The following is a 25,108-nucleotide window of genomic DNA, read 5'->3' on the forward strand; positions in this document are numbered from 1 at the left end:
TAATGTTTCTAATTATTTTTTTTTTTTGGTATTAAAAATGTATATGTTCCGTGTGTATCACGTATGATTTCAATTTTTTGTTGAAACATGATCAAGTAAAAAATTAACTGAACAAAATTAACTGAACATTTAGGGAAAATAGGAGAATTTTAAAAAGTAGATGTGAAATAAGCGCATGTGGCCAGTTAGATGCCAAGAGAATGTTCTCACACTTTTTCCAGAAGGATGTTAACAATTTAAATTCCATGATGCCAGAACTTGTGCCTCAGGATAAAAATTATATCATGCTTTTTTTTTTCTTTTTTACATGGTAGTCATGACTTATCAAGACTCGGAAGCCACTCGGGGATAAGGGTTATCGTGTGTACAATAACCAATGGGATAATATTGTAGCAATCATTAGTAATGGAGATTTGATAAAGTGTCTTACTTAAGGGGGCGGTTTATTTTAAAATATAATTGCTGGTTTCATAGTTAATATTATTAATTGTAAGTTGTTGGGTTTTGATGAAGATAGCTTTGAGTATATTTTTTAAATTTGGTTTTGGAATATGTTATTTTAGTATTATTTATTTTATGAAGATTTTTCTTAAATTGGGGGAGGGGTAGTTATATTTTTGTAGATGTTGGTAAATTGAGCTAGGGTTTACAAAATACAATGGTGAGGAGGTGGAATAGGGTAGTGGTTGTGAAACGAATGTAGTTTTTTATTATTATTATTATTGTTGTTGTTGTTGTTGTCGTCGTTATCATCATCATCATAATAATAATAAAAAGTTACTTTCTCCTAAATGGTATTTAAACTCATAATTAACATTGGTTCTGTCTAATTTCTAATAGTCTATAATGATTCTAATGAAACTAATTTAAAAAAATAAATATAAAAAAAATAATAAATATACTATTGTCAAACTGGCATGTTTTAGACGACTTTTACTAATTGATTCCAAGTTAATCTATCTCTGATCAGGTCTTTATTTATACCTGTTTCTCTCAAGTCTCTCCTTATCACTTTCTCACTTGTTTTCCTTGACCTTCCCATACCAACAGACTGTGCTACGTCAACTGTTCTACATCTAATAATGCAAGTACTCTCATCTACTGTTTCAATTTTACCAAACCAATAAAGTCTCCTGGTCTGTCTACATTTCCATATAATAGAAATACTTAACTTCAACGCTCTTCAAAGATAAAATTAGAAAGTGTTAGAACCATGATACGTGAGTATATGAATAGGGGAAAAATATGAAAGCAATTTTTTTTTATTTCGCCTGTCTGCCTGTGGCTCCGTACATTACATTGACCTCTCATATAAAGCATTAAGGGATTACCTTGAGGACTAACCTCGATTTGAACCCACGTTCTCTAGCAATAGTGATATAAAGTATACATCTCTCGTTCTCGACATCTGTGAAACATTATGAATAAAGTTAAAGGAATAAAAGAAAAAATATTGAATTTAATAATCAGTGCTCAGGTGTCAGATCAGTTAATCTGCTCAGCATGCCCTTTCTTGCTTTGATAGAGTTCAAAACCAGCTTCAAAATCGAGTAGGTGATGTGCTTTTTTCTTCCCTGCAACGACTTTTCCACTGAATAGATGTTATAAGCCTGTCTCTGCTCTATCATTATTTTCATGGCACGTGCTCATCTAAGTTCCCTTTACTTAACTAGCTACAATGACTGTCAACAATTTCCCCCATTCTATATGTGCCTAAATCTAAACGCAGATTCCATGAACAAAGCTCCTTTTCTAGAACTGAGCCATCCCCTTAAATAATCCAAATTCTACCTAATCTACACCATTAACAATTACTACACTACCACCTTACATTCATTAACCCTTATCCTCAAGTGGCTTCCGGGCCTCTTGATAAGTGGTCACTTCTTTATGTAAAATTAATAAATAAAAAAAAAAACAAAAAGAAAAAACTAAAGCGATTGTTTAAAAATTCTACTTTTCAAAAAAATACCTAAACATACCTATATTTTGAATTATTTTTCTCTAAGCTTCTCACCCGGTAATATGTCTTCACATGGGCAACGTTAGGTAAATAAAGCTAGTTATACTATAAAGAAGTAAGCAATAACTTGAAGAAGAGAAGTTTCCCTATCTACCATCTGTGGACCCAGTGGATGGAAAGTAGTCACTCGACATGGTTTGATAAATTTTGAAATGACATATCTCAAAACTACAAAGAGTATGTATTATTTGAACTACTGTTCTCATCTTGAGTGTTATTTTCACATTTCTGTTGATGTCACCTCCGACCTAAGTACCTTTTTATTGAACTCAGGTATCTGCACAGAATTTTGAATAGAACCCTTTATTTTATCTCCAGGTAACAGCTCTCATTTCATTAGGTAAAATTCTTAAGTAATTCACAATTGTATTTTGAATGTTATCTGCACTGGGGATTGAATCTTAAACCTCCAAAAGCAACTGAATTTTACCAAGTACTTTATTCACTATGCCACAGGTTCTTGCAGACAATTCTTGTATGAAGTTTAGGAGTCTTAAACCTATTTTTGTTTCTAGTCTAGGCATATAATCTTACTACTTATCATTATATATCACTTTTATTATTACATATATATAATTTTTTAAACAAGATACATGAAGAAGGTCGGAGGTTATATTGACTGAAACGTTGTGAAAATAACACTCAAGATGAGAACATTAGTCCAAAGAATCCAAATACGAATAATCAATGCTCATCTATAAAATTTCAGAAACATAATACAAAAAGTGCAGATAGAACCTTCTGGAACAATTTCGTGTCTATACAAAAACACTAAATTAAATGTTGATATTTGCCTGTACCACATCTCAGATTAACTTTAATATTTCATAAGAAAACTGTATTTTTGTATCTTGTATCAGGTTTTAATTAAAAATTGTTTACTTTCAACATTTTTGTTTTCTTAACACAAACTAATTAACTTTGTGTCAAATTTGATTTTCTGAATTAATTAAAATTCCACTTTATATTCATCACTCGCAGTTAGTCGACATCGTCTGCCATTAATGAAAGCGTTCATTTACTTAGACAAGACTTTTACACCCTCATCTCATGCAAGTCTTATAAAGCCGTTGTAAAATAGTTTAAACACTTTCCAGATAAAAAAAAAAATGCACTTGTGGATAGAATAGGATTTTTAAATCAAGTCATCTACGTTTCTTGATAATTAAAAAAAATCCTTTTTCACCCCCCACCCCAAAAAAAAAACATATAGTCACTTGGAACATAAGGGGCTACTATTTGGGATTGTGTCTAACAGATGACTGTAGGAAGTTGTGCAGCAAAATGATTGCTCATTACATTTAAATTTCTGTAGTTTAGTACAGTCAGAGAAGTAGGAAACAGGGAGAAAATTCCAAAGTCTAGAGGGAATAAACTATTAGAGTAGAACACTTTCTGGCATCTAGAAGCCTCCACAGTGAAGGGGTGGTATTTTGTTGCTTATTGCCTTAATCAGAATTATGTACATCAAGAGGTACAAGTGTTATGAGTTTATCAGACCACATTCCATTAAAGTACTTGTAGAACAGACACAGGATTTTGACATTGTGGCGATGGAATAGAGGTTGGATCTTGGCCGATAAGTGAGGGATCTATTAGATTTTAAACTTTATTTTGGGCCCTGTCTAAGAGTGAGAGAATAGTGATAAAAGCACCAGCCCAGATGTGGAAACAATACTTCTTGTATGGGAGAATGGTAGCTTTATAAAGATATATGATGATCTCTAAGCATATTATAACTAGGGCTATGACAACAGCATATTCTTTTCATTGTTTTGACTCTCGAGTATATATTCGACACAGACACAATTAATCCACTGAGAACCACATCACTCTACATAAAAACATATATAAGATATCGATGAATATATACCTGAGAATCAAAACAAGGGAAAGAATATGTTATTGTCATAGCCCTAATTATAACAAGTATAAATATAACTAATAGTATATTTTGATTGAACATTTATAATTTGACGAGATGAAAAGGTTAGAATTGTTTAAAATATTTAAAATACTTAAAACACTTAAACATACTTTCCCCTTCATATTGAGACTGATTGATGGTTGTTTTTTCATACAGATTAGTAGAGCTTAAATAATTGGGAAGCATACATCACAGTGTGAGACAGCTAAAATGGCTGTCTTTAATTAGTATATCCCTAAATTCGGTTTTGGGGGTATCGTGTGCTTTGAAGTGCTGATGAATTGAGCTATTTGGGGAAGATAGTCATGCCGATGTACATGTTATTTTTGGAGACACATTCTCTTATAGGGCATTTAAAAATGTACACGCCATTTCTAGTTTTGAGTAAACTGTCGTCGGATGTAGGATTATTGTTTATTACTAATTGACTTGTTTTTAATCTTTTTGTAATAAATAATGAAACAACGCTCTGATCCCCATCTGGCATCAGTTGTGATGGATGGCTCTCGTCTGGGTGAGGCCCCGTGTTTTGACAAGCTTCTGGGTTTGACCTTTACTCCTGATCTAAAATGGAACACGTACATCAAGTCTGTTGCCAAGGTCGCTGGAAAGATGGTGGGATCCTTCTACCGCTCCAGAAGATATCTCACTACTGATGCAATTCTCTATCTATATAAAAGCCAAGTACGTCCAAGGATGGAATACTGTTGCCATATCTGGGCAGGAGCTGCTAAAAACAGCCTATCCTGCCTTGACAGAGTACAAAATAGACTTCGTGGCTTAGTGGGGGATGCCCTTTTCTCTACCCTGCAACCTCTCTCCCACAGAAGAGACGTTGCAAGCCTATCCTTGTTTTATCGTTATTTCCATGGCAGGTGCTCGTCTGAACTCCAATCTCTGGTCCCCCCTCGCCAATCTTTCACAAAAAACACCCGTCTAGCTGAATCCACTGTGAAAAATTTCCCCCACTCTTTATCTGTGCCTAAATCAAAACGTGGATTCCATGAACAAAGATTATTTCTTAGAACTGCACGCCTGTGGAACTCTGTTCCGTCTGCTTGCTTCCCACTGGACTACAACTTGGATGTCTTATCAAGGCACGGACGCCACTCGGGGATAAGGGTTATTGCGTGTACAGTACGTTAGTATTGGAGATTTGATAAAGTGTCTTACTTAAGGGAGCGGTTCATCAGGAATTTGTTTATGTTGGACTTGAAGACATCCTGGTTGTAGTCAGGTGGGAAACAGGCAATGAAACGTGCATTAGAGAAAAAATGCTGCCCAAATGTACTAATATATATATATATATATATATATATATATATATATATATATATATATATATTGTTTGCAGAAAGTTTTCAATGAGATAAGTCATTGATACTGTCGGCTTCAAACCCGATAATTAGGACCGTTTTAGATACCCATATCAGAGATGAGTATGTGCTGAAGAGAGCTTGATGTTGGTATCTAAAACGGTCCTAATTATCGGGTTTGAAACCGACAGTACCTATGATTTATCTCATTTAAAACTTTCTCTAAACAAAATATAAATAATACGCTCTTATTTTCGAATTTTCCTTATAATTGAGCACTCTGCTGGATTTCTTTTTCCAATAAAAACTAATTATATATATATATGTATGTATGTGTGTGGATATATCTATACTGGTAACCACATTAAATGCTTAAATTCTTATAGCTTTGGTTCTATGGGACGAAATTACATGAAAATTTGTAGGCTTTTTGAAGATTATAATACTATTCTATGGTTAAAATTTTATGACAATTAGTAAAAAAGAACCTATATTTTCAAACCAATAAAATATACCCGAATTTGCCTACATTTGTATATATAGTTTCCTGGCAGGCAGCTTCAGTTTTGCTGCTTCGGTTGTCTCTCCTGTGGCCTTGCCAGGCCATATATATATATGTATTGCATGAATCATTTTCTTGATCAGTTTTAATTTGTATTCAGATGTGTCATAAAGCTTTAATTAACAGCCCTTTGCATGTCTATCCCTGTTAAGTCTGATCAATTCTAGTTTTGAGAAGTTGATTTTCATCATATCATATATGCTTGTTATTAAGTGTTTGTTTTATTATTTTTGCTTTAATTTCAGGTTAATGGGGAGATAAATTGGGACAGCCGGGTTGTGAAGAATAAGGGCAATCTGACCATCTACAAGCTGACTAAAGAGGATCATGGTGACTACGAGTGTGTGGCAACCAATCAGATTACCAGCATTGTTATTGGTACAAGATTAATTATTGAAAGTAAGTCCCCCCCGTTTACTTATATAAAATTTTAGTCATTCAATAGATTTAAAAACTTGTGACGTGAAATGTTTAAATTTCAAATCAAAAGATTTTTATTATTCTTTGTAAGACAACGAATATATTTGAAATATTATAACTCCTTATCTTCTAGGATTTCGATGTCTACCATCTCTTCAGAGGAGAAAATATTAGCAAATAGTTGTAATGGTTTACACCTTATTTGCTAAAGTCAGTAAGACACAGGTTTCCATACCAGTTGATTGTTAAATAATTTTATTCTGAAGTATATATATATATATATATATATATATATATATATATATATATATATATAAATGCCAAAAATCTATATTCCAAGTTTCATGAGGTTGACCATCTTACAATTTATTTCTTTAATTCTGTTAACACTTACAGTTCTTGAACGTAACTGTTTCATAGGACAAAATCATTCATTTAATTATTATATCAATCAAAGAATCTATTTTCTTTGATTGATATAATAATTAAATGAATGATTATTTTGCTACAAAACAGTTTCTGTCAAAAACTGTAAGTGTCAACAGAATTAAAGAAATAAATTGTAAGATTGTCAACATCATGAAATTTGGAATATAGACTTCTGTCATATGTTCTGTAATCACATTGAGCTTCTTAAATTAAAGATTTGTGTGTATAAAAAGTGATATTGAAATTGCAGCCAAGCTATAAATGAAGCAGCATTTTTCGAAACCATTTTACTAGGAAACTTTGTTTACAGCGAGTAGGAACCATAGATTTAAACTCAGTTAAGAATGCACAATTAAAATAGAGTAGAGAAAAACTAGTAGCCATTCCTTTATAAGAAAGAAAAATAAAGGTAATTTTGACATGAGATTTACAATAAACAGAGTTATTGTTTTGAAAAATAAAAATTCAAACTATTTGAAAATATGTTATTAAATTTTCAATAAATATCAAAGTAACAGCAAAGAGGTGTGGCATATTTGGGAAAAAATTATGTAATCATAAAGTTTTAGATATTCAAAAGAATGATTGAAAGGGTTACCTCCCTTCCTTTGTTTTGCAAAATATTAATATTGTTAGCTAATTTAAGTGGCAGTCTACTACACTATATAAATATAAGAAAGTATCTGTGAATTTTCTTAACTATTTTGGCTTTGGCAGGAACCCATTAAGGAGTATATATTCTTTTGTGCTCAAAATTTCTACTCTCCTTGAAAGTACTATAAATGGTTTACTTATCCCCACATGGATTCCTAATGACAAACTTGTATCTTTTACTTAAACTTATATTGATGGACCCTGTTTGTGCACTTTTTAGTTTACAGTGTCTTGTGTTCTCAATTCCTAACAAGAGAAAAATACAGGTGGTCCTCGATGGTCATACATCTAAACAACATGATATTAATACAAGTGTGTCTCAGGGGTCGATTCATGGCCTTTTATTATTCTTGATATTCATAAACGACCTCCCTGATAAAATTGTGTTCGAGATGGGTACATTTGCTGATGATGCTATACTTTATAATAGACATGAGGGAAAAATGAATGTACACATATCCAAGGCAATGGCAGAAAACTTAGAAAAGACCTTTAGTTGGTAGTGGAATGGGAGCATAAATAGATGGTAACATTTAATGCTACTAAGACTGAGCTTCTTTCCTTTCTGCTACTAAGACTGAGCTTCTTTTTACCAATTATAAAGAAAAAAACCTTCTCAACCACCGTTGACATGACAAGTAGCGCCCTACCTGAAATCTTGTCATCCGCTTAACATTCACAGGCAACATGAATGTGAAAAAATACATTGAGGATATTGCCAAGACGATTCGATCAAGCATGGAGGATTGTTACTACATCTTGACTGGTGCATCTACCACCAGTCTCTCTCTTTTAGACAAGGTCCAAAAAACGATCTTAAATCCAATAAATTCTGCACTATCGACCAAACTCTATTTTTCTGCCATTGTCATGATGTTGCATCCCTGTGCCTATCTTACAAGTACTTTAATGGCATATACTCAGATGAATTCCTAGCACTTGTGCCCCCTAAACCTACTTACTCCCAACTAACATGATAAGCAACAAAATCCTACCCCTTCGCTGTCGATGTCTCTAGATGCTGGAAAACTTTTTATTCTAATAGTTTATTCCATCAGGCTGCAAGCTTTTGGAATTCCTTCCTAGTTTCCTGCTTTCCTGACATGTAGAAGTTTAAATGTGATATGAACAGACATATGATATTAGTTTTAAGATTGTTCATATGTTAATGGCATGTAAATTTCACAGACATGTCTTAATGCAAGATGTTTGTTTCTTGTAGAATATTCTGCAAAGTCTTGTTACTTTTATTCACTTCCTGTCTGCGAGGTTAGGCATAAGAGCAGATGTGGGTTTGATGAAAATGTTTCTATGAAACACACTGGAATCCAACTTGGCATACCCAGGTTATCAGTCCTTCTTTAAATTATTCAAACTATTCTCATCTTGATTTTTATTTTCATAACGTTTCAGCCGATGTAACTTCTGAATGTCTTCAAGTGCATCTGTTTGGAATTTGGATTATTTATATTGAAGTCAGGAAACCTATTCGGAATTTTAAACTGAACCCGTTACATAAACCTATGGTTAATGGTGGTGTTTAAAAATCAATTCTAAGTGATCATCTTTTGGAGGTTGAAGGTTTAATTCTTACTACATGTGATGCACAGTCATGGTTAATACAATTAACAATCTAACCACTTGGGTAAGATAAAGAGTTCCGTTTTAAATTCTATATAGGTTCCTAAGTTCAACATAAAAATTTCCAAGTTCAAACAGATGCACCTAATTAACCTTCAACCGAAACATGAAAATAACAATCAAATTTGAAAGCTTATCATTAAGTCACTACTTTATTTCCTGATGTATAAATTTGCTCCTGGTCAGTTTATGAAAACAGAAAGTTTAATTATGTGTTTCATTACCATCTATCCATACTAGCTAGCTTTGCCAGCTCGCTATTGCTTCACAAAGTTTGTTACTTTTTTTTCTTACTTGGAAGTCGCCACTTATCAAGACCTAAAAGTCACTTGAAGATAAGAGTTAATGAATGTAAGATGGTAGTTTGGTAATCATTAATGGTGTAAATTGGGTAGAATTTGATTATTTATGGAGACGGCTCAAAAAGAACTTGTTAACATTGGATTTGAAGGTTATTATGTTTTATTCAACCGGGAAGCAGGCCAGTAGGACAGTGCTCCACAGACAGGCAGTTCTGGAAAGAAGCTTTTTTTATGGAATCTGCATTTTGATTTAAGCACAGATAATGGGGAAAATCATATATCGTGATTGTAGCTAGTCAAGTGTTTTTGTGAAAGTTTGGCAAGGAGGTGTATAGATTGAAATTCAGTCGAGCATTTGCCATGAAAATAACGATAAAGCATACATAACTTTGCCATAAGCATGAGACAATAATTTTACATTTATTCATATAAATAGATAAACGTAAGTAGTTTGGTAAATTTTTATAAAAATTTATTTATCTTTTAAATAAGATCGTAAAGAAATGAAAAAAAAATTCATTAGAGCTGTGATGTGTATGGAGCTCAAGTTTTCAAATTTAGAGAGAGCAAGCAAGTAGTCAACAGTCGCCTCTCCTCCTTTTCTCTTTCTATGAACTCATATGCCGCGTTGGTATATCTTTTTTTCTATTTCAGATGTATTAGTTTTATCTAAATAACTTCTCTTGAAAAATATGAGTATAATATTGTAAGAAAGATTTTATAATTCATCCTTATTTATTAAAGTACGTTAATTAGTGTAAATATCAAAGAAAATATTGTACACACACATATATACATACATAAAAATAGAACAATATAATTATAAATGAATAACACCGAATATTTAATTTATTATGAACTGCTTAAAAATAGTTATACAAATTAGACATAAAAATGGTTGTGTTTGAGCTTTAGGCTCTATTATTAATGCTAGATCTTAAAAATACTACAACTCTGATAATCTTGATTGCAAATTAAATAATACCAATAATGAAGCAGTGGGCAAATAAGGCAAGAAATGATGAAGATAAAGAAATGGAGGGAGCAGTACTAGTAACAGATTTAAATAAGAAGATAATATCAGTAAATAAATGACGCAAATAAAGAAGAAGCAAAAAATACTAAAGTACTAATAGTAGTAAGGTGAATAGAATTATGTAAATAAATAAATGATATAAATAAAAAAGAAAAGCTTCAAACTTGAAAAACATTACAAAAATGATAATATATGGCTCAGGGCTGGGAGTAGGTGCCCACAAAGGTTCTAATTTATTACATACAATGCTAGATAGGCCAATATATCTATATAAGTTGATCCTATGTATAAAATTATGTGAATTATTTTATTTTTTTACTCATGTTTCTAATCTTTTTCTCTCTTACTTTCCCTCTCTGTCCTGCTCCAACCAAGTCTATCGACCTGTTCCAAAAATCCCAAAACCTCAACATGACAAATCTCCAAAAGCAAAACACGAATAAACCTAGAACCCCATCCTCCAACTTAGACCCCTACTACCAGGTCTCCTTCTCCAACATCAGGGGTCTATGTTCCAACCTTCTAACGGTTGAAACACAATTACAGGAGATGAAACCAGACATATTCTTTCTAAGTGAAACTGGCATAGGGTCAACCACTTCCCTAGACGAATTCATAATTAAAGGATACTCCAACTTAACATCTAAATCTGACCCCCAAGATCGCCATGGGCATGGAATATGTGCCTACATTAAAGATGGCTTTCCATGTGGTAGTGATATCTCCAGAGAAGTTCCTAATTTACCTTATATGTGCTTCCGGGTTGCACTAGCTTACACCACTGCATTTATATTCGCCCTCTATCGGCCCCACAACAGTGGGGTTACTATCTTTAAGAGCATATCTGTGAAAATTGACCACATCCTGTCTGCTCATTCACATTTGTGGTGACTTCAATGTCCATGATGTGGAATGGCTGACCCACTCAAATAAGACCGATGACAAGGGGAGGTTCTGTCATGATTTTGCCACTGCCTATGATCTCACTCAGATTGTTCACGAACCCACCCGTGTGCCTGATACTACCAGTCAGTATGCAAGCCTTCTTGACCTTTTCCTCACAACTTCCCCTGAGCTATGTTCATGTTCTGTTCTATCTCCTTTGGGATCCTCCAACCACTCTGTTGTAGTAGTTAAGATAAAAACGAAATTAGATAAGTCTTCAGACGTACCTCTCCACCGTACTGTATATCGATTCTCTATGGCTGACTGGGATAGCTTCCATACATTCATATCCGATCTACCTCTGTATTCCATATTTAAAAAGGATGTGTCTTCTATAGTATCAGACCTGACGGAATGGTTAATTGCAGGCATAGACCGATTCATACCATCAAAAAATTTCCAAAGTAGCTGAGCAGCAGCTTGGTTCTCACCAATTTTAGCAAATAGCAAACAGGATCCTGAACAAAAGCGAGCGTTCTATCTCAACCATCATCAATGGACCTGAGGTCATCTCGTCAGCATCAGACAAAGCCAAACTATTTGCCAAAAAATTTGCAGCTAATTCTACCTATGCCACCAAGGCCATCAACTCCCTGTATTTCCTCCTATAACAGACAACACGCTATGCAACATACAAATATCTGTGCGTGAGGTCGCCAAGCTAATCAAGAACCTTAATTCCAGTAAAGCAACTGGCCCTGACGGCATTCCAGTTATAGTGCTGAAAAAGCTCCAACCAGAACTTGCCCCCATACTTACAAAGCTGTTTAAACGTTGCCTTAAGAAGTAATCTCCCTCTCAGTACAGACCAATAAGTATCCCGTGTGTCATGAGTAAGTTGTTGGAATCCATATTAAATAAAGATGGATTTTGGATGGTTGTTGGAATCCATATTAAATAAAGATGGATTTTTGGATGGTTGACTACTTCTTTATTTAAGTTGTTGGAATCCATATTAAATAAAGAAGTAGTCAACCACCTCAACAGAAACAACCTTCTTAGTAACATGCAATATGGTATCCGCTCTGCAGATGTGCTAACGGTTATATCTCATAAGATTAGTGAATCTCTTGACAAAGGCTTCCTTTCCAGGGCAATTGCTCTTGACATATCGAAGGCCTTCGATAAGGTATGGCATAAGGGCCTACTTCACAAGATTTCTAGCTATGGTATCACTGGTAATGTTTTCTTGATCATTAAATCATTTCTCTCTGATAGGGTCATAAGAGTAGTGGTTGATGGGCAGAAATCAGAGGCCCAGAGTATTAATGCTAGAGTCCCTCAGGAGTCCAACTCTCTTCCTGATCTACATCAATGATCTCCCAAGGCACATACTTAAATCATTCGTTGACATCTATGCTGATGACACGACCATCTATGGCAACACATCAAAGGCCGTAAATGACAAGCTTCTCTCTAATTCTCTCTCTCTTCTGATCTTGAGTGCGTGGTACAGTGGGGGAAAAATTGGCTGGTTAGTCTTAATGCATTCAAAACCAAGCTTCTATCTTTACATCATCAACGCTCTGATCCTCATCTGGCATCAATTGAAATGGATGGCTCTCCTCTTGTGGAGGCTCCATGTTTTGACAAGCTTTTAGGTTTGACCTTTACTCCTGATCTGAAATGGAACACGTACATCAGGTCTGTTGCCAAGGATGCTGGGAAAATGGTGGGATCCTTCTACCCCTCCAGAAGATATCTCACTACTGATGCAATTCTCTATTTGTATAAAAGCCAAGTAAGTTCAAGGATGGTGTACTGCTGCCACATCTGGGCAGGAGCTGTTAAAAACAGTCTATCCTACCTTGACAGAGTACAAAATAGACTTTGTAGCTTAGTCGGGGATGCCCTTTTCTCTTCCCTGGAGACTCTCTCCCACAGAAGAGACGTTGCAAGCCTGTCTTTGTTTTATCGTTATTTCCATGGCAAGTGCTCGTCTGAGCTCCAATCTCTGGTCCCCCCTCGCCAATCTTTCATGAGAAACACCCGTCTGGCTGAAACTACTGTCAATAATTTTCCCCACTCTTTATTTGTGCCTAAATCCAAACGTAGATTCAATGAGCAGAGTTTCTTTCTCAGAAGTGCACGACTGTGGAACTCTCTGCCATTGCCTGTTTCCCACCTGACTACAACTTGGATATCTTCATGTCCAAGATAAACAAATTCCTGACACACTGCCCTCTTAAGTAAGACACTCTATCAAATCTTCAATACTAATGATTACTACAATACTATCTCATTAATTACTGTACATGCAATATATCTTATCCCTGAGTGTTCTCCGGGCCTTGATAAGTGGTGACCTTCACGTAAAAAAACAAAAACAAAAAAAACACCTAACAAGGCATATCGCTACTTGGACGTAAGGAGCTACTATTTGGGATCATGCCTAGGAATGATAATTGGTTTACATTACATTTAAGCTTCAGCATATCAGTTCAGTCAGGGAAGCAGGTTGCAGGAAGCGAATTCCAAAGTCTAGCTAATCGAGGGAAGAAACTATTAGGGACCTCAACAGTGAAAGGGTGTGATTTTGTGCCTAAGCGGGTTTGTTGTGGATATGTATGCCGAGGGTATGCAAGTGTAACAAGTCCATCATAGCACCATTCCATTAATCTATCTATATATCTATAAAAGTGAGAATATGTGTGTGTGAGGATAATTCTCAGTCTATATACTCAACGAATTTTTGATCTATACACTTGAAATTTGGTATATAGGTTATTCAGACATGTGAAAAACTTTTAATCGGTTTTTATTTTTTAAAAAAATGCTGCTAGGGTGTTAAAATTGAAACATTTCTAATTGGGAGTCATCGGATTTTTTATCGGTTTGTCAACTGTTTCACGAATGTGCATGTGCTGCTGTGAAACATAACAGCTTCTTTATGTTAAGAATAAGTAAGTTTGAAAACACTTATTAAAGATCGTGTGAAGCTGGTATAATGGTTATCGTACTTGACTCACTGTCTTAAGAGTTTGGTTTCTATCTCAGCTCGAGTATTTTTTATTTACAAGAAGTGAACTGTTCAGAAAAAGCATAATACTTGGATGCATATGACCCAGTTTCTTATTAATTAAAATATAATATTTATGCATATTTTACAACCGGACAAGTCCAGGCAGCCTGCTAGTATTATATATGCGACGGGGGACTTTTTATGAATTAAATATTCCCATGAAACTTCCATTCCATATATAGATTCATTCTTCGTTTATGTAAAGAAATATTTTCGTCTCTTACAGCAAGAGACACTAAGAGTTGCCATAATTCTTCAACCTAGATTAATGATTAATACTTGTGTATGATTCAGCCTTTTTTCCCCTACCCCAATCTATTGTCCACCAGCTTGGTCATTGAAATCCAATCTATACACAAGCACATCTGCTTACATATGTGCCCAAAAGAAACGGTATCTATGTGTGGACGTTTTCTAGATTTAATTTTAGATATGTATACTACAATGTTAGCTATTATGGTCTAGATTCCAAGGGGAATAACTCTTATTTTGACTTATGACATTAATTAAAATGTTTCCTCTCCACAGAACAAGGCTAAGCGAAATCTCTAATATGCTATCTTATAAACTACTTCTGAACAGTCATTACCTTAATAACCTTTATCAAAATCTATGAATTTAATTTGAATCATTTTCAAATTGATAACCGGCAAAAGAAGACCCAAGATAATGTAATTTCCGAAATAATAGCCATTATGTACTTCGTAAATAAACCCTGCTTTTACTCCCTTCATCTTTTTTATGGAAATCGCTACAGACAAGTTATGATGACACTTGATGCAAGAAGTGAACAAGAACAAAAACTGATTATCGCAAAGACAGGATATGCCTATTGACCTTAGTCTTGAAAAGACCAATGCTATTTGTGGGAGAAAAAGACTCGGCAGGAAGAAAGTTCCACAAGTTTGCGATTTATTTTAAAGAAGCTACTGGAATAAAAAGCTGTATTACAGTGAAATATTAAAAATAGCAAATTGATGGAGACCATTAGATCAACGAGTTAAATGAGCTGGAACAAATGAAGCAAGGAATACATCAGACAATTCTGAAAAACAGAGAGGTTACATAAAAGAAAGGATGGGGTCAATTGAATTACAGATATCTTTCTGCACCTTATCAACTTACTTGATCACCTCGACACATGGAGATCAAAAAGATGTTCTGTCTTTGTTGTTGTTGTTGTTGTTGTTGTTGTTGTTGTTGTTGGCAAGCTGGTTAACAATTTGGTGTTTGCTAGATGTCGGAACTTCAGTGAACTTAAACCTCAGAAAACAAGATATTTAAAGGATGGTTGAGTTATTTGCTTGGTTGCACATTTCTGAATGGTTTTTAGATTATCAATGATCTGTGCAAGGTAGAAGTTCTGGACTGATTATGCAAATTCTACATGTGGATACACCATAGCTGGAGAGTGGTTAACAAAATTTGAATGATGTCAAAATACTCTTCAGCTTTGTAACAATTTTAAACATGCACATTGCCTAATGCAAATCGGTGTTGACAATAACCCACCAGTTATTTTCGCAAGAAGACTTTTCATATTAATGTCGTGCAGAGAGTATACGAACACTGGACTTTTCCTCCCAAAATACATGGTGGTATATATATATCTATATTCAGCAATTCAAAAACAACAAACCTTAAAAGAGCTCACGGTTGCTCTCATGTATAAAATAGATGAGAATTGTTGGATTAGTACATGTAGAACAGTTATGGTTGCAGGGTCAATTGGGAGAAACGTGGAGAAAAAAATGAAGAGGAGATAAAGGATAGAGACAGGTTAGTTTGAAAGTTACTTTTTTAAAGCTCTCCAACACATGCAAACATGTAATATGAATGTTAAATTGAATGGGATGATGAAGATGATATGATTTCAGAATTTTCCATAAAAATAATTGTCAGTGTCGGGAAAAAGTCTGTTAAATAAATAAAACAAATATGTTTCTTCTGTATTTATTTAGGTAAAATTGTAGCAATTTAATTCTTTTTAAAGCAATAACTAATCTCTTAGTATAAAACTAATTATCGGCTAAATATTTTTTTCCAAATCAATATAACAAATGTCAAGTTTTGAAATGTATTCTTTAAATTGTATTGTTTTTAGTTGGGATGACATAAATTTTGGAACAATTCATTTTAAAACAAGTAAGGTTAAAATAGCTTGCTTTTCGACATTAGATTTATCACAAAAAGTGACTGAGAGGTGATAATGTACATACGAATATGATGTGGCTTAGCATATTATTACATAGATGAGTAGTTTTATTTCATGAACGAAGATTTAGATTTCCAAAGATCAGAAATTCATGCAAACTTTCATTAGATATAATTTCATATATATATTTATTTTAATAATAATGAATGACCACTTACCAAGACCAAAAGCCATTTGAAGATCTCTACAAAGCCACCATTTGCCCATGTGTGGAATATTGTTGCCACATTTGAGTTGATGCAGCATTCACTAGTCTCTCCTAAATCTAAAAAAAAGATCCTCTATCTACCAAGCTTCATCCCCTATCTTGTCACAAAATTGCATGCCTGAGTTTTATTTTACAAGCACTTCAATAGAATGTGCTCTTTCAACATAAATACCCCCAACCAACCCGAGAATGGGCAAAACTGTACTCTTTCATTGTAAAGACCCCCAGATACCAGAAAGCTTTCTACTCTAATAGCTTCTTTCTTTGGCTTTGGAATACCTTCCCTGCTACTTGCTTCCTCAACTATATGATCATGTAGAAATTTAAATATATGTGAACAAACATCTTGCTATACAACTCCTCTCTTAGGATGCTCCAATAAATCTAGCCCTTAATTCATAGCAACCCCTTATATTTCAGTGGCAACGTGCCTTGTTTGAGGTAAGTAAAAAAAAAAAAATTAAGCCATCGTGATGTTTTAGATTGGATGATGAGACAGTAATATAAAAGGATTGAAAACTATGCTTAATTCACAAGACGATTCGACAGATATTTGTTAACGTTGTGTTATGAATATTTTCAGTCTACTATTTCAACTTCAAGATAAATATATTCAATATAATTCAGCATACCACAATTCAACATAAGTGTATGCTTTTAAAATGAGTGAATATTTTCAACAGTGAATATTTTAATATTGTTTTATTATTGGAATCCTTTGAAATGAATAATTTGTATATTTATTTACATATTCCTCTGGCCTTTGTCAGGTAGTTAGCTGCAACGGGATAGGAATGCTAAGTCTCTTTACTGTATCCTCAGTAATTACTAGGGCTATGACAACAGCATATTCTTTTTCTTGTTTTGATTCTCAGGTATATATCCATTGATATCTTATGTTTTTATGTAGAGTGATGTGATCCTCGGTTGATTGTGTCTGTGTCGGATATATACTCGAGAGTAAAAACAATGAAAAGAATATGCTATTATCATAGCCTAGTAATTAATGCCTTCCATAGTTGTTGTTGTCGCACCACGTTTTGGCCAACTAATCCTCTGGCCGGCTTTAGGTAAGATCTTCATACAATGCTTACCTGGATAGTAGCGTTAAATCTCTATGGTTCTAAGTAAGTATTGTCTGAAGATAGCAGTTTCAATCCTACCCAAAACCGGCCAGAGGATTAGTTGGCTAAAACGAGGTGAGACAACAAATATGGAAGGTAGAAATTACTGTTAAGAAACTCTGCGGTTGGCTGAAACGTTGTGAAACAAAAACTATGAAGATGAGGATAACAATCCACAAATATATAAATATGAATATTTTAAGTTTAGCATAAGTATAAATAAGTATGAAGATTTTCACATCATGTTTTGGGATTCTGCAGTGTACAGATTCTTATCTATATCTGTCAACTTGAAGTGGACATGTATCTATGAAAATGGGTTAATCCTAGCTTGCGTTTTATGCTGAAGTTATTGACTGAATCAGTGCAAATGCCTTAGCGTGTGTCACTCTCAGTGTCAGCCACACTTTATCCCGGACCATTATCTTTCTAGCTGATTGTTCTTCTTAGCCCAAATCAGTTGATTTAACTGAAACCAAGCCAGGGAAAAATCAATGCGTATAGAAATGTCTATGAAAAGTGAATGAGAAACCTCGACTCAACCTGGTAAACCGTATCTTCCATTTCTCTCTCTCTCTCTCTCTCTCTCTCTCTCTCTCTCTCTTCTTTTTGGTAAGATGCCAGCATGCCTAACAGAAGCAGAAAAGAAGAAACAGAGGGACACTAATCTCTGATGTAATATCAAATTACTATGAAATGGTAATCCTTTGATAAATTTCTCTGTGTTATATACAGTGGAAAAGAAATGGCGTTTTTACTCGCGTGAAAGTTACATACACGGAGGCAATAGGCCTTAATCAGAACAGAGCAAATTGCCTTTATCCTTGCATTTGCTGCTTTTAAAATCAGATAATATATTTGTCAAATGCTACACATATTATATATATATATATATATATATATATATATATATATATATATATATATATATACTAGCTGGTTGCCCGGTCGTAAAATACCCATAAATATCATATTTAAATTAATGCAGACTTCTTTTTTATTATAAACAGAAATATCGTAGGTATTAAACATAACGTCAAATTCCTTTAAAAAAATGTAATAAGAAATAACGGAAAGAAACTGAGACATGTGCATGCGGATATTATGTTTTGTTCTAAACAGTTCACTTGTAAGTAAAAAAAAATACTCCAGCTGGGATCAAAACCAAAACCTTAATGCAGTGAGTCAAGTACGATAACCATTACACCATCTTGATACGTTCTTTAAAAAATGTTTCAAAACCTACTTATTCTTACCATATGAAGCTGTCATGTTTCACAACTGCGCATGTGCAGCAGTTAAAACAGTTGACAAACAGATAAAGATCTGATGACCCCCCAAGTACCAATTTTTCAATTTTGACCCCCTTAGCAGCCCTTTTTCTGAATGAAAACCGATTAAAAGTTTTCCACATGTCTGAATACCCTATATACCAAATTCCAAGTCTGTAGATTAAACATTTGTTAAGTATATAGGTTGAAAAGTGTCCTCACATACAAACACATTCTCACTTATATATGAAAGATGAATTCGCTATATACCAAGTTCAATAGTTTATTAAATCTTTAAGATTCTTCTAATTAGTAGAATTTTTGTACATTTTTGCAGGTCCATTTCATATGCATTAAACAATCGAATATATTTATATTAATGTCAAATCAAAAAATTTCTAGAAAGAGTGATTCATGACCATGTAATATTGAAAAAAAAAACTGAAAAAATTAGGATAGGCATTTTTTATATAAGTGGCCATTTTTAATTCATAGATAAAGATATATTACGAAGTCTTCTATTATTAAGGTGGATGCCTCTAAAAGTCTTAGAAAAAAAATCATTAAAAAATGATTTTCCATTTAAGAAAAAATTATACAGCATTATTCGTTTTTTTTTTTAAATCTTAAAATAATAATCTAAAATCTTAAAATAATAATTTCAGCAGATGTGCCTAACTCTAATTCAATTTTCACGCCAACTATAGGACGTACATCCGATATGACTTTAATACAATCATCAACCAGATCAGATATAATTTTTCTTATCTAAGGACTGCCACCAGACTTAACAACACCAACAGCATAAAGGGGAAAAATTTATACATATATATATATATGTAAGAAAACAGTTAATAAAACATGTTAAAAAAACATTCGAAAAAGAGTTAAAAACATATTTAATCTGAAAAGGAAACACTTGATAAGTGGATAGTCCTTAATCTGCAGAGTTTCTTAGAAATACTTTCCTTCTATCAGAGAGTAGGAATTAGCAAAATGCGGGATCGGATTTTGCATACAAAAGTATTTGATAAAACTGCAAGTAAGTCAAAGATCTTACTTAATAACAAAAAATGAAGCAGAGGGAATATGGTGAACAAAAAGGTGATTACACGTGAATGGATAGTCTGGTGAAAAGTAAATTATCCAATGACGGTAAAATCCAAAAATATAAATCCAAGAAAGTTAATTGAATTTCCATTCGCAAAAGTAAAATCCAAGGAAATCACATAATTGGAAGATGGTCCAAAATAATCCAAAAGGCCAAAATCCATGGAATAATTCACAAATATGTACAAGGAAAAGGGGAAAAATTCCAATAATATTAATAAAAGAAAAATAAGATATGCGTTTGACACTACTGCCGAGACATTATATATATATATATATATATATATATATATATATATATAAATATATATATATATATATATATATATATATATATATATATTATGTCTCGGCAGTAGTGTCAAATGCATATCTTATTTTTCTTTTATATATATATATATATATATATATATATATATATATATATATATATATATTTAGTAAGATGATTGATAATTTATAATTAAAATTAAAAATTGGTTTCATAAGGAGGAACAAAACAAAATCAATAAATTGTACGATCCTTTCAGAAACGATGTTTTTATTGATATGGACTCTAAGTCATGGACAATAATTTTAACATATAGTTTTTTGAAACAAAGTCTCCTCATCAGCAAAGATATTGGGTGGGTGTTTTTTTAAAAACACCAAAAATAAACCTAGAATTTTTGTACAATTTATTGATTTTGTTTTGTTCCTCCTTATGAAACCAATTTTTAATTTTAATTATAAATTATCAATCATCTTACTAAATATTAAAATAGCTCTAGGATATATATACCTATTGAGCTTATTATATATCTACATTACAACGAGCACTGTTTTTCTTGTATTTTAATTACATTACTGATTTTATTATTACATTCAAATACACTCTGCTCTTTAGATGATTGCTGTTCTAATTCCCTTTAAATGATATATATGCATATATATATATATATATATATATATATATATATATATATATATATATAATCACAAATTAGTTTAAAAAAAAAAAAGAATGAAGTGCTCGGTCGTTGGTTCTACAAAAACTAATATAAATAATTAAAAATTATACATAACACTCTGTTGATGATTACCCAGGTTTCATCAATCTAATCATCCTGAATTTAGGATAAAAATCTGGTTGGTCATCACAGATTCATCAGCCCATTTTTGTTATCAAAGGTTTTGGAAATGTGATAAAGCACAGTCCTTTGGATTGGCTTTACCGGTAACCATTTTTTTTGTGTGTGTGTTTAAAAGACTGCCTGTTACTAGTATTTGTTTAAATGGGGTATCAAGTATTCTGAAGAATGATTAAAAATATTAATAGCTAGACGTCAGTTCTGAAAATCAAGAATTCTGATATTCCCATATACAATCAAGACGCATGATACAATTTAATTGAGTTTGAGGGAGCGGTTATTATTTCTTTTGGAAATCTAGTGTAGTATATTAGAATTAGTATGAGGTTAGAAAATGAAATATTAAGTGGTGGGGTAAAAATTATTATACATGTGAAGGAAGTAACACGGTGATGTGTGAGGAGTGATAAGACTTACTGGATAGAGAGTGAAACTGTTTGTAGCCTTTGCAGGAATACGTATTTGAGGAAGACAGTATGTTCAGAATAAATGTAATCATTTTTAAATGAGGACAAAATGTATGCATAGTTTTATAAAACATGCTTTAGGAAATGTTGTTAGTGGTGAGTGTGAAAAAATTGCTTAGGAAGTGTTCAGTTATTTTCCTATTGAGACTTTAGATATATGGGGAAAATGGAAATTGGCGAAAGAACTGATCCAGTAAATTATTGCCCCAGTAGCTTCCTCCCACTTTTTGCCAAAATATTTGAGTCCATAAGTAACCAAGCTCTAGTCCATCACCTTACAGATGTGAAACTTCTAACTGACCAACAATATGGATTTAGGCAAGCCCGTTACACAGCAGATATCCTAACTGTAATCTCTGAACGTATATACCATTCACTGGAAAAAGCAGGAGAGGGTAGAGCAGTAAGACTTTTGACAGGGTATGGCATGAAGGTCTTCTCAGGAAAATCAGATCATACGGTATCACTGGACGAATACTCAACATAATTAAATCCTTCCTAGATAAGAGAAAAATCCAGGTTGTCCTCGATGGTTGTACATCTAAACAATATGATATAAATGCAGGAGTGCCTCAGGGGTCTATCTTTGAACCTCTATTATTCCTTATATTCATAAATAACCTCCCTGACAAAATTGTCTCTGAGATCGGTATGTATACTGATGACACCCGCTCTATAACAGGCACGACAGGAAAACAAGTGAACACATATCTAAGGAAATGGCAGAAAAACTAGAGAATGACATCCAGTCTGTAGTAGAGTGGGGATAAAAATGGATGCTGCCAAGACTAAATTCGTTCCCTACAATAATTACAAGAAACCTTCTCTACTACTAATAGCAATGGCTAAAGACTCATTATCTGAAAGTACTTCTTTTAAACTCTTCGGCCTAACGTTCACAGGAAACAGGAGTTCAAACAATTACATTAAGAACATTGCCAGGACAGCTGCAAAGAAGGTAGGATCTCTCTACCATGCTAGAAAGCTACTAATGCTCGAAAATATACTGTACCTCTATAAGGCCACCATTCGCCCATGTATGGAGTATTGTTGTCATATTTGGGCTGGTGCATCTACTACTAGTCTCTCGCTCCTAGACAAGGTTCAAAAGAGAATCGCTAACCTGATAGGCCCTGAACTGTCATCTAAGCTTCAGCCTCTATCCCATCGATGAAATTTTGCATCCCTCTGCCTGTTCTACAAGTATTTAAATGGTGAATGCTCAGACGAACTGCAAGCACTTGTACGCCCTCAACGTAAATACCCCCAACAAATGCGACAAGCAGCTAAATTCCACCCCTACACAATAGAGATACCTAGATGTAAGAAAGCTATCTACTCCAGTAGTTTCTTCCCCAGAACTGCTAGACTTTGGAATTCCCTTCCGGGTCCCTGCTTCTCCAACGGTACTAACATGCAGAAGTTTAAATGTAATGTGAACAGACATCTTGCTGCCCAACCCCCTACATAGTACCCCGGTATCAGGTTCCTGATAGTAGCCCCCTACATCAAAGTGGCACTGCGCCTTGATTGGGGTGAAAATGTAATAAAAAAATCATAAAAATATGTATATATAATAAAAAGAGAGAAAGATATAAAAGGTGAGTAAAATAAATTCTCCATGCCCTTTTCGAAGATTAAAATCGAGATAATGACATTAAACCTTATATCTCGAATCCTTATTCCAATTTTGATCAAACTCCATGATATAATTTTGATTTTAGAAAATGTCTCAAGCTGAAAGCTTAAGCATAAAATGTCTTAAGAAGAAACTGAAATTCAAACAATCTTGCTTTACTATTTGAATTTAAAATTCGATGCAAATCTGTAAAAAAAAGTTAATTCCCAAATCTGTGGTCATGCCAATATTATTCCTCCTAAATGCCTTTAAAATCCTTCTTTTTTTTTTTTTTTTTTTTTACATAGGCATCACCACTTATCATGCAGTTCTAAGAAAAAAGCTTTGCTCATGGAATCTACGTTTAGGTTTAGGCACAGATAAAGAGTGAGGAAAATTAGTAATAGTGTTTTCTGCTAGACGGGTGTTTCTTGTGAAAGTCTGGCAAGGGGGGACCATAGATGGTATTTATTTGCTCCCCCACTTAGCAAATTAGGCACAAGGCCGTTTTTAATGTGAGGTAAAAACCAGCTCCCCTAAAAGGGGTCACTCTGGTTACCAAAAATAATAATTGTCCCAGTATAGAGGGTTTCCCCTCTATTGACTGGTACAAATTATCTTAAGTGCAGTATCTGCCGGAACAGATACTACACTTTGATCTTGACCAAAAGGCCAAATTAAGGGGGGGACCATAGATTGGAGCTCAGCCGAACACTTGCCATGAAAATAATGATAAAGCAGAGACAAACTCGCAACATCTCTTCTATGAGAAAGAGGTTACAGGAAAGAGAAAAGGAAGCTACAAAGTCTATTTTGAACTCTATCAAGGCAGGATAAGTCCTTTCTAGCAGCTCTTGCCCAAATGTGACAACAGTACTCCATCCTTGGACGTACCTGGCTCCTATATAGACAGAGAATTGCATCAGCAATGAGATATCTACTGGATCGATAGAAGGATCCCACCATTTTTCCAGCGGCCTTGGCAACTGATTTAATGTACATGTTCCACTTAAGATCAGGAGTAAAGGTCAAGCCCAAGACGAGAGCCATTCATTTCAATTGATGCCAGATGGGGATCAGAGCGTTGATGATATAAAGATAAAAACTTGGTTTTAGATGCATTAAAAGTAACAAGCCACCTCTTTCCCTATTGTACCACTTGCTCAAGATCAAAGGAGAGAGAATCAGAGAGAACTTGGTCGTTTACGGTCTTAGATATGCTACCATAGATAGTAGTGTCATCAGCATAAATGTCTACGAATGATGTAAGGATGTGATTTGGAAGATCATTAATGCAGATCAGGAAGAGAGTTGTGCCCAGGATAAACCCCTGAAGGACTCCAGCTTCTGATTTTCGCCCATCAACCACTACTCTTATGAACCTATCAGAGAGAAATGATTTAATAATTGAGAAGACATTTCCAGCTATACCATAGCTGGAGATCTTGTGAAGTAAACCTTTATGCCATACTCTATCAAAAGTCTTTGATATGTCAAGAGCAATTGCCCTAGAAAGGTAGCCTCCGTTGAGATTTGCTAATCCTATGAGATATAACTGTAAGCTCATCTGCTGTAGATCTAGCAGAACGGAAACCATATTGCGTGTCACTAAAAAAGTTATTTTTTCTGAGATGGTTGATTACTTCTCTATTTAACACAGATTCCAGCAACTTACTCATGACGCACAG

General features: G+C 33.9%; 1 protein-coding gene across 1 annotated transcript in view; it reads left to right on the top strand.

Moving 5' to 3' along the window:
• The window catches only part of LOC145248803 (uncharacterized), a 2,668,808-nt gene that overhangs the window by 2,319,931 nt on the left and 323,769 nt on the right, over nucleotides 1-25,108 (top strand). Inside the window, exon 10 of the mRNA XM_080110455.1 lies at nucleotides 6,074-6,227. Coding sequence (XP_079966581.1) covers nucleotides 6,074-6,227 — 154 coding nt within the window. The remainder of the gene's footprint in view (nucleotides 1-6,073; nucleotides 6,228-25,108) is intronic.

This window comes from Euprymna scolopes, chromosome 27, assembly GCF_053919585.1.
Source record: "Euprymna scolopes isolate OS-2025 chromosome 27, ASM5391958v1, whole genome shotgun sequence".
NCBI lineage: Eukaryota > Metazoa > Mollusca > Cephalopoda > Sepiida > Sepiolidae > Euprymna > Euprymna scolopes.